At 38.8% G+C, this 12,069-nt stretch overlaps 1 protein-coding gene across 1 annotated transcript in view; it reads right to left on the bottom strand.

Annotated features, from left to right (window-relative positions):
• Window positions 1-12,069, bottom strand: part of BCAS1 (brain enriched myelin associated protein 1) — a 117,135-nt gene that overhangs the window by 37,452 nt on the left and 67,614 nt on the right. Inside the window, exon 9 of the mRNA XM_043980960.1 lies at window positions 9,268-9,309. Coding sequence (XP_043836895.1) covers window positions 9,268-9,309 — 42 coding nt within the window. The remainder of the gene's footprint in view (window positions 1-9,267; window positions 9,310-12,069) is intronic.

Raw genomic sequence — 12,069 nt, 5'->3', positions numbered from 1 at the left:
AAACAGAACCCGAGCTCCGAGAAAAGAAATTAGTTTAGCCAAGACAAGCGTTGCTAAATTGCTTCACACCCCTGGTGTTTGACCTAATGAGCTGTGATCAGATTGCTTGGAGAAGGCCAGCCAGGGGAGTCCACGATGGCAGGCATAATTCACCTTCAATCTAGTGGCGTGCCGGCTTCTATGACTGCCTCCAAGTTTAATTCGTGATCATTTGCCTGACTGCCTCATTCTGCATCCTACTCAGGATCAGACACCTCAGACACTTGTTAGTTTCATTTGATCCCTGGGAAGCCACGGGCCTAGCAATGTCTTATAGAACACTTTTTTTTTCCCCCAGGGGAAAACCCACTAGACGTAGGGCACAGTGGTGGTATTTCTCCTTTGCTGGAATAGACCTGGATTTAGGGGTCAGAGCCAGACAGTGCTTTTTTTTTTTTTTGAGGCAATTGGGGTTAAGTGACTTGCCCAGGGTCACACAGCTAGTAATTGTTAAGTGTCTGAGGCCGGATTTGAACTCAGGTCCTCCTGAATCCAGGGCTGGTGCTCTATCCACTGCGCCACCTAGCTGCCCCCAGACAGTGCTTCCTAAGAGCCTGACAGATTGACATGTGTGACTGTTTACAATGCCTCAGGTTGATAATCAGAAAGTTACAGTGGGTAAGTTGGCTGGTTTGGGAGTCAAGCAAGTACTAGGTTAAAATCCTGCTTTTTGACATTTACTCTCTGTGTGACCATGGACAGGCCATTTAACCACTCTGAACCTCAGTTTCCCCATCTATAAAACTGGAATAATAAGACCTACAGAACCTACCTCACACGATTATGAGACTCATATATAAAGTATACCACGAATACTAGTTATTTTTATTATTAAGGATTAGTTCATGTTGGAAAAGGGAAATAATTACTTCTTAAAATAGAATCATTTTGGGGGCAGCTAGGTGGCTCAGTGGATAAAGCACTAGCCCTGGATTTAGGAGGACCTGAGTTCAAATATGACATCAGATAATTGACACTTACTAGCTGTGTGACCCTGGGCAAGTCACTAAACCCTCATTGGCCCACAAAAGCAAGCAAGCAAACAAACAAATGAACAAACAAATGAATAAACAAACAAATAAATAAAAAATATATGATCATTTTGTAGAAAAGTATTTTCTATCCCTTGCCAAAATGGCCCCAAATCTGTGATCTGAAAAGATCCCTGAAACATTTTATAGCCAGCTGAAGAACAGCATAGCATACCTTTAAATCCAGCCTTTGTTTTCCCTAAAACCTGAATATTACATTTAAGAGAAAACATTTATTGTAGGCAATACCATTAAGGTTAGAAAAACCTGTTTCTTATATTTTTACTCTTAAAAGGGGCTCTATCTGAAGGAAAACACATTGTAATAGTGCCCTATTTGGGATTCTCCTCAAGAATTTTAAACTGCCTTTTTTTTTTAAACTGTCTTCTTATCCAGTCTTATTTTAATTCAAATTTATTCCTTCCAGAGTTGATTTAAATATGTTCTCCTAAGACTCTGAGTTGAACTTGAAATATCCTTTTAACAGTTACTATTATAGGGACAGTGGGAGCAGAGTAGAACAGTCTTAGAGAGAGTAGATTAGGGATTCAAGACCTGTCTAGAAGACTAAGGACAAATTCCATGGTCCCTGGAAACCTCAGTTTTCTCATCTATAAAATGGGGGTGAATTGCATTCTCTACCTCACAGGTTTGTTATGAGGAAAGTGCTTTTTAAAGAGATGTCCAAAGGGCCCAATTACATATTAGACTTGATTTTCCCATTTATGGTAATTACCTTGCCCCTGAAGTCAAACTGAGTCATGCACCCAGTGAAGATGGAGAAGTAATCTACTTATATATCCAGAGGATCAGATCTTTGCTGTGTGGTTTAATCAACAAATCACTCAAGCATTTATTAAGAGCCTATTATGTGTGTGTGTGTGTGGTGGGGGGCAGCTAGGTGACACAGTGGATAAAGCACTGGCCCCAGATTCAGGAAGACCTGAGTTCAAATGTGACCTCAGACACTTGACACTTACTAGCTGTGTGACCCTGAGCAAGTCACTTAACCCCCGTTGCCCCGCAAAACAACAACAGCAGCAACAACAGCAGCAGCAGCAGCAGCAACAACAACAACAACAACAACCACAACAACCACCCCCAAAACTAAAAACCCCAAACAAGAGCCTATTATGTGCCAGGTATTTTAGGCACTGGAGATACAGTTTTAAAAAAACAACCCAAACCTAACCAGATAGTTCTTACCCTTAAGGGACCTACTTTTTATCAGGAGAAACAGCATGTATACATGTGAGTATGTATAACACACACATATTAAATACAAATTCATTTCAGGGGCATAGGAGAGGTGAGGAAAAGTCTCTTGTAGTAAGTGGTACTCTGGAGCTGCGCTTTGAAAGGAGCTGGGCATTCTAAGAGGTGGAGATGAGGAAGAACATTCCAGGCATGGGAGGCCATCCATACAAAGTCATAGATGGGAGATGGAATGTTCGCTATGAGGCACAGCTAATAAGGTAGTTTGGCTGGAATGTGGAGTATATCAAGGGAAGTAATATACAGTAATCCTGGAAAGGTAGCCTGCAGTCAGATTGTGAAAGTCTTTAAATCCCAAAGAGAGGAATTCATTTAGGTGGAAATTTTTTTTCAGGTGCTTACCCAGAACTCAGAAGATTTTCCATTCATCTAATGACAGCTGACATTTATAGAACACTTTTAAGGTTTGTGAAGTACTTTGCATGGATTATCTCATTTGAACCTCAAAACAATCCTTTATCAGGATTTTATTATTTATTATTTATCATAATGGGTTTTTTTTTCTTTTTGTATCAGTTTTATCATATCTTTGGTTTAGGAATTTGTTGTTCAGTTATGTTGAACTCACTATGAACCCTATTTGGGGTTTTCTTGGCAAAGATACTACAGTGGTTTGCCATTTCCTTTTCCTGCTTATTTTACAGAGGAAGAAACTGAGGCAAAGAGTTGCCCAGGGCCAACTGAGATCTAATTTGATCTCAGGTCTTCCTGACTCCAGACTCTATTCACTGAGCAATCTAGCTGCTTTTGGTTTACAAAACTGCTTACCAATACAAATCCTGACTTGCTCTAAAATTTATTGTTTAAGAGAGTTGCCTGAGGACATTGAGGAGTTAAATGATTTGCCAGGAGTCACATAGACAGGATATGATAGAAGTGAGACCTGAAGCCAGGTGAGGTAAGGAATGCAACTATCATTCCCATTTTGCAAATGAGTAAACTGAGGCTGCAGGTACTATGGAACTTGTCCTCAGGCATGTAGCCAGGTCTTGAATTTCTAATTCTTCGGATTCTAAGTCTTGTTTACCATCTTCCTTGAATAACATTCATATTGTTCTCAAGTTCTCGTTTTGGGTGTGGCAATACAATCACTCCCTTTCACCGCACACTATGTACAGCTAAACTGTACCTCCTACAGTCTCCCCCCTGTGCCTTGGCATTACCTGTTGCCTGGAATTCATTCCTTTTAATTCAACCTCTTAGAATACCTAATATACTTTGTCTCAGCTCAAAAGCCACCTAATACATGTTTTTTTTTTTGATACCTTCCCCCACCCCCACCCCCACCCCCACCCCCACCCCCACGTTGTTTGCTTCCCCACAAAATTACTTTGTGACTATTTTGTATTTTGCATATTCCTATAAAAGTGTATGTTTGCTCTGACTAGACGATGAGCTTTTTAAGGGCAAGAATTGTCCCTTTTTAGTCTTTGTATCTTCAGTTCGTGGTACATAGTAGGTTCTTAATAAATGCTTTCTGACTGATTATTGATTGATAGGGTCATAGTTTTAGATTTGGAAGGAACCTTAGAGGCTACCTAGTCCAACCCTCTCTTTTTTTGCAATTAAGTAAACTGAGGCCCAGAGAAGTTAGGTGACTGGCCTGACTAGCAAGTGACTTGGGTTGGGCTTCTAACCAGACCTGGGAATTGAACTGGGGTCCTCTGTTCAAATCATGATGGAAATGAGGCTTGTCTTATATTTTAAAATGATTTATTCTTACCTCATTTCATTGGGAAGTATGTGACACACACATGAAGCTTGACTGGCTATACATTAAAATAGACTTCATTTGTATTTTGGGAAAAGGTTCTATTTCTTGCCCAGAGGTTTATATCAGACCCATGTCTAGAGGTTTGGTTCAAATAGTTTCAATCAGAGAGAAGCTTTTTAGAGATCCATTCACAGTGGAATAGTGTTTTTTTTTGTCTCAAAATTTCATTTGATTTTTATTGTTCTGTTAAAACATGCTTAGGGGCAGCTAGGTGGCACAGTGGATAGAGCACTGGCCCTGGAGTCAGGAGGACCTGAGTTCAAATCCAGCCTCAGACACTTAACACTTACTAGCTGTGTGACCCTGGGCAAGTCACTTAACCCCAATTGCCTCACTAAAAACAAAACAAAACAAAAAACCAAAAACCAACCAAACAAACAAAAAAAACGTGTTTATAACCTATATCTATACAGATAAGGCTAATTGAGTTTGTGTAGGTAAATTATGGAGGGGAATAATTCATATCTTTGAACTATAGTATGTTACAATGAAGGAAATTGTTCATTCTTTTAGTTGTCATATTGGCTTAGTAAAGCACGGCTTTAACTGTCATTCTGCAATTTATTCCTCAGGGATTATGTGTGGGGCTCAGGTGAGTGCTCTGGCTGTTTGAGCTGTGGTCCAAATGGAATTGTACCCTTGGCCCATTTCAATAGGCATCAGTCTTTTTGTTTCTTTCACTAATGGGCAATTATTGGAGGACATACCAGTAGTGGATTTTTAGCAGGAAGGACCAGGTCTATCTGGACTCTAAAAAGACAGATTTTACTTGAAAAGTACTAGGCTATGTTTAAACTGTCCTATTCTTTACTTCTTACTGATGCAGGTAGACTTCCCTTCAATTGATAGGTCTTCTAAAAATCACTAGAACTTTTATTGGAAGGAATCTTAGTAAACAAAACAAAACAAAAACCACCATCCTTTATAAAGTATCACCCCAATTTGTACATTTTATTTGGATTTCTTTATATTGAGGTTTGGTAAAGCAAGGCATACCTGTGCATAAAATAAAGCATTTTTGTATGAGAAATTTGCTCATCCTCAGCTTACTAAAAAAGGACAAGAAACATATAAATGTTAATGTTATGATATTAAAACTTAGGTGCAATTATGCCCAATTTATTTCAAGATAGTAATTTTTTTCATATGTCCAACATGTTTCAACTATTATGGATGATTCCTTTCCTTAGAGACTGTGCCTACACATTTCATGTTCTGAAAACATTTCCATTGTCCATGACCTGTTTATAGAAAGTACTAATGGAGCAAGTGATACTTCTCTGCCAATTCATATAGATGGCTTTTAGATGGTTAATTTGTTGAAAAATTCTATTTACAGAATTATCAAAGCAGAAATTTGAATAGGATCTTTTTTTCTATTGTCTTGTTGACATATGGTATCTTATTAGTTTAGGATTAAAGAATGTTGGAGTATAAGGAGCCTTAGAGATAATCTCATCCATCTCCCTCACTTGAAAGTTGGGAAACAGGACCAGAGAGGTTAGGTAATTTTTCCAAGGTCACAAAGCTAGTTAAAGAGACATAAAGTTATAAGGTAGAAAGAATGCCAGATTTGAAGTTAGAAACCCTGGGTTCAAATTAAAACCCTGTCATTTATGTCACCCAACTATGTTATCTAGCAAATCATATTGTCTCTCTGGGCCTTGGTTTCCTTATCTGTAAAATGAAGGGATTAGACTAGATGTTTCCTAAAATGTCCCTTTGGCTTCTAAATCTTAATTATAGAGCCAGGATTAGAATCATATCTTCTGACTCCTAGTTGGGTGTTCCTTTGATTATATCATGGTGCCTCTCAACCAACAGGTCTGGAGTGGCCCAGTGTTTTGAACACAGTTTTAATATTTGTGAACATGTTAGCACAGTGCCTGACACATAATAAGCACTTGATAAATGCTTTGTTTATCTCCCTCTCATAGTCTAGGTTAAAGGCAGGAGAAGACAAAGTGGTGAGAAGACAAATTCTGCTTCATGGACCTTAAAGCAATTGAAAAGATGTAACTCCCTTGGAAGGAATCACAGAATTCAGAGCTAGAAGGAACCTTAGTAATAACAATAGCTGACATGTGTATGGATGCATGTATGCTTGCATGCATGCATGTACTCACACATATATGGAAAGAGAGAGTGTGAAAGTGAGTGAGCGCATGGAGATTTACAAAACAGTTTCTATAACGTTTTTGCTTGATGCTCATAACAATCCTTTGAGATATAGGATTATATATAATATAGAAATATACTGTATATAGTGATATAATTTATATAGTATATATGTATACATATATACTGTATATAGTAATATGGGGCATCATGGGGTATATGGGGCATTATGATACACATATTAGAGAAGAGGAAATTAAAGCTTTCAGAAGGTGTCAATGACTTGCCCAAGGCAATACAACTAGTAAATAGGATTGCATTCGTGTCTTGAATCCTGCTCCAGAATTCTAACCACTGTGAGATTATTGTGTTCTCAGATAGGGGTTCTGAACCTGGGGTCCATGAACTATTTTTTCTGTTTGTTTTCCTTTGTAATCCTATGTATTTTGCTTTATGTTTGTTTTGAAAAGGAGTGAATAGGCTTCCCCAGACTGCTAAAGGGGTCAGTGACACACAAAAAGGTTAAGGACTTCTGCTCTATAGTCTGAGAGGATCTGGGTTTCAATTCTATCTCTGCTACTTCCTCCAAGTCATTCAAACTCCCCGAGCCTCAGTTTATTTGCCTGCAAATGAGAGGAATAAACTAGATGACCTCTGAGGTTCTTTTTAGCTCTAGATCTGTGATCTAATCCAATGCCCTCTTTTTCAGATGAGGAAACCAAGAAGCAAAGAGGTTAAATGAATGATTTGTCTAAGTCACATGACCAGCATGTCGCTGAGCTGGGCTCTGACTCCAGTCCTCCAACTCCAAGGATTCTCTCTTTTCCACTTGTTTATGATTTTGTTGGGGAGTAGCTTTTCATAACACAGTGAAAACACATGCTTTTAGACTGGCTTTATCCAAGAGGCATGTCATTATCCTTAAGAAAAAGACATTTCAAGACTTTAAAAATAGAAATGCTATGTTCAAAGCCAAGCCAGCAGAAATCTTGTGGGATGGGGAGGAAAAGGTTGCCTTTGTGCTGAATCTTTTCTTTTCCTTTCAAAATCACCTTGCATCTTTCCTTAGCCTTTGTAAGCTTTTGTATATCTTGTGTTATTTATACTTTGCAAGCCACAAAGATGACTTCACATTCAATTCACATTAAAAAAAAAAGAAAAATAACACAACCTTACTCTAGAAAATGAAATGCCTTCTGCCAGAGCTCTGGAAACCAGACTTAAAAGTTATCATGAGAGCCCCAGTGGACAAAATGTTCCTTCGACAATATCCAAAAGAGATATTTCTCCTCAAATGAGAGGTTACTGTGAGAATGTTCAAGCATGCATTGCCAACTGGAGTTCTGGCTTCAATTCACCATTTAATTTAAAGTTCACGGTCAAGATGCATTGAAATCCTGCCTCCAGGTGATTGAAATAACAAGAAATTTTGGATTCCTGGAAAATATACTAAGAAATTGGGGATTGAGCTCGATTGGTTTGGTGGCATAGTCCAATGTTGTGAAAGGAGCACGTTGAAATGTTTTTCTTTCTCCTCCTCATAACATATAACATAATATAACTCACAAGAGACACCTGTTTCTATCTCCATTACTCTAGAAACATAGAATTTCCAGAAGATGTTTGGATTTCTGACATTTGTTCAGGTCTACTAACACCAGACCTGAAACATAAGAGCCTTATGTCAAGCATTAGGAAGTCCTCAGAAAGAGCCAGAGAAAGATGAATCTCTAGTATTTTTTTTTTAAACAGGGCAATGAGGGTTAAGTGACTTGCCCAGGGTCACACAGCTAGTAAGTGTCAAGTGTCTGAGGCTGGATTTGAACTCAGGTCCTCCTGAATCCAGAGCAGGTACTTTATCCACTGTGCTGCCTACTGATCCTAGTATTTTCTTTTGCAAAATGAACAGTGAATGGTTAATTCCAGGAACCACTGTGAATTTAATGAGCACCAATCTAAAAGATCTGGGGGAAGGTATTCTTCTTTCAGGAGAATGGCACTATAATGGGTCATATGGACAGCTTATTTGTCTCTGTTGATATGCTTTATTAGAAGGTGAAAGGCTGCTGAGGTTTGGGATTAATCCGTTCTCCCCTGGGAATCAATTCACCCTTCTTGGAACTATTGACCACCTCTCTGACTTCAGACAAAAGGCAAAAGAAGTAATGTAGTCAACATGTCTGCATCAAGGTAAAATTTAAGTCACCCCAAACCTTCAGCCTGAGCTTGGCACCATGGAAATCTTTTGGTGTCAGTTGTTCACACATCTTCTCATGCCTCATGCCCGTCTATGCCTTTTGCTGTTAAAGTTTATAACATGATCTGGTTTGGTACTTAATCAAGAGGGAGTGAATGAACAGAATGACAGAGAAAAACATAGAAACATATGGATGTCCCCAGAGATAAGGATGGGAAAGGTTGTTCTATGTGGTAGATTCTTTCAGTCCATGAATAATAATGAATTCTGGGAAGAAACAGAGATATATACTTTTTTTTGGACTAGTTCTTCTTATTTTGCAAAGGTTATAAGTACAATAGCTATTCATGGCCTGTCCTACTATTGATTGGCTTGGTAGCTTTGCTCTGTTCCATTTTTGACCTGGGCTGGTTTGCCGCACTTTAAACAGCCTGGTGCCCTCTTGTTCCTAGGTGCTAACCATATTGGTACAGTACTTAGTGCAGATACTCAATGGGCTTTAGCCCTACTACAGCTCAGAACTCTTGAGCTCAAGCAATCTACCAGTCTCAGCCTCCTGGTAGTGGGAATTACAGGTGTGCAAAACCACTTGTCTTGACAGGTGCACTGGCAACACGTGTTCTTAACATAGCACCAGTTCTTTTTAATGAGGCTTACAATTTTCATCAAAGGCCCTGCATTCTCATGGCTACCAATTTTGAAAGGATGAAAGAACCTACCATAATTCGTGCCTATTTCATGCAACTACAAAGGACCCCAGAGATTGACACCCAATGGACCAAGAAGGTCAAGGATGAAATCAAAATGATTCAATCATTTTATATTTAACTTACATTTTCCTCTGCACCTTTGGGAACTGTATCCTCTTTAATTGACTGAAGGGAAAATAAAAAAAAAGATTCATTGAGAATTGTTGGGTTGGTATTATAACTGAGTGGTAAAAGGTGAGGAAAATAATCACCCTGGATAAAATTCTGACATATTTCCTCCTTCCCCAAAGAATCACTTCTTAGGTAACCCCACTTTCAAAGTCTCCTATTCTTGCCAATGGTGCACAACTATTCTCACTGAATTTCAAAATCTGGGGACCATCTTTGAATTTTTCTTCTTCTGTTCCACATGTTCAACCTGTCACCCATGCCTATTGATATTTCTTTTAGAATGATTTCCCCCCATTTCTTATCCAGATTTTAACCTTTTCATACCCAAATAGCTTCCTAACTAGCTCCTCCTTACCATTAGTTTATCTACTTCTAGTCCATCCTGCACAGTGCCACTAGATTTACCTTTCTAATCTACAACAGCCCTCTGTTGCCTATCAGAATAAGAAATGCCTGTTTCAACATTCAAGACCTTCCATAGACTGCTCCCTTTTTTCCCATTCAAATTTATCTAGCATTATTTGATACATCCTGGTTAGACTAGGCCCCCTTGCCTTAGAGAGAGGATATCAGACACATAGAAACAAGTTGTATAATTGATGGATCCATTGGTGCAACTCCTGTCACCAAAGAAACTCTACTAACGCCTGTGTGTTATAATTATCTAGGAGACTCATGACTGATGTATTTAAATGTGCCTGGAATCTTACTCATCTTTTACCGGTGCATTAGCAAAAGCCTCCCTTTGCCCTTCTGAATATAAAACTGTGCTAGCATTTGGTAGATTCTTTCAATCCCACTTTGAGCCACTCAGAATTAGCCTATAGTACTGGACAGGTTTGTTTCTTAGGACTATCAGATGTGCTGCTGCTTCTCTCAGAATCAAAACGCAAACTGAGATCTAGGTGGCACTGGACACATACATACTGATATCCTTTTATGTGATTTCCACAGATCAGTCTACATGCCATTAGAGAACCCTCTACTTAGATCACTTGAATGTAAGAGAATGTCTTTGTTCCATGAAATAATGGACTGTATTAACAATCTAGACTACATACATACATACATACATACCTTTTACATCAATCAAAGCTGTCTCCATATTTTACTATTGTGTGATCTGTTTTTTCCTGACCTATATTTCTTGCCTGTGCACCATGGCTCATGTTATTCCCCCATATACAATATCTTTATCATATCTTACCAATCTTTCCCAGCCCAGATTGAGTTCCACCAACTCCATGAAACCTTCTTCCCTGACTATTTACATTGATCACATCGAATTCAATCCTACCTCAACATCCTTCATGCTCCAATATAGCATGCATTTTAGGATGTTGGTATATTCAAGTTTAGCAATATCTTATCCTGTTCTTCCTCCTTGAAGGGGTATACTGCCTTATATGTTTATTAGAACTCTCAGCACCTAGCACAGTGCTAGACATACTTATTAGGTAGGAACTCAGAAATTATTGAATAACTTTAAGGACATCCAACATTCCATTCTCTACCATTGATCCTGATATTTTTTTGTGGACCAAGTTTTATTGGAGGCAGCATTGGATGGAAGAAATAATGTTGGATCTGGAAGGCCAGGAACTCTAGGCTTTATTCTCAGCTTTGCCACTAACTAGTTGCATAACCTTTATCACTTTTACCTTTATGGATCTTAATTTCCTCATATGTAAGATGGGGGAGAGATCAGATTAATTGATACCTAAGGTCTTATTCAGTTCTGAAGTCCTATGAATGTATGTGTTATCTTGGGTAAGTCACTTGATGTCTCTAGACTTGTTTCATCTTGTGGACAATAGAGGTTTTGGACATGGTGACCTTTAAGATCCCTTTGAGTCACTAGAGTCTATGACTCTGATTCTCCTGCCTGGAGCACTTAGCACTGTCCTTCCTTCTCCATGACCATGAAACTACTGTAGGCAGAAAATGCCACTGGCAAGAAAGATTGCTTTGAGGAAGCCTCTGATTGTCAGGAAATTATAGTGCATTTTAGATTAATTTGATGGTAGCACAAGTCTTTTAAGGCTATTTTTTTGGAGGGGGGAAGGGCAGAGTGCATCACACAGCATCTCTTGTGTTTCTGAGGGGTTTGCCGTATAAATAAACAAATGGAAAAACCACACTATAAAAGTCAAACTTTCTCAACCTGACATGACAAGTACTTGGAAGTGGACACTGTTGGCATCAAGTAAAGGACTCTCTTGGCTGACCAAACTACTCACCCTGTCAGTGGCATTGTAGGTTTTCAGATGCTTTTTCCTGCTCCTGTTGTGTTTTGTGATGGAATTTTGCTAGACAGTTTTGCTTTTTTTGGTTTCCTGGGTCTGCAAAGTGGCTGCCCATTGAATGTTCATTGTAGTGCATAGGAAACTGTAATCTTGGTTATGGTGATGGGTGGGGAGGAATAAAAATATACATTCGTAACAATAGTCCTTTATTTTGGTTCTTGTGCCAGTTCCAGGGGGTAGCATGGTATAGTGGAATGAGTACTAGATTTTGTATTAGAAAACCTAGGTTCCCATCTGGGCTCTAACATTTACTGCCTATGTAACCTTGAATAAATCACAACATTTCTGGCTCTCAGTTTCCTCATCTGTAAAATGAGGGTGTTGATCTAGATAATTCTTAAGTCCCAACTGAACTCAAAAGTTCCTGTGATCCAGAATGGTTAAAAAATGATAGATATTAAATTAATGGAATGCTATAATGTATTTGGGACTGACAAGTATGAAGAAC

Source organism: Dromiciops gliroides, chromosome 2, assembly GCF_019393635.1.
Source record: "Dromiciops gliroides isolate mDroGli1 chromosome 2, mDroGli1.pri, whole genome shotgun sequence".
In the NCBI taxonomy this organism is placed as follows: Eukaryota; Metazoa; Chordata; class Mammalia; order Microbiotheria; family Microbiotheriidae; genus Dromiciops; species Dromiciops gliroides.
The sequence above is the reverse complement of the archived record's forward strand: the minus strand, read 5'-3'. Positions and strand labels throughout refer to the sequence as shown.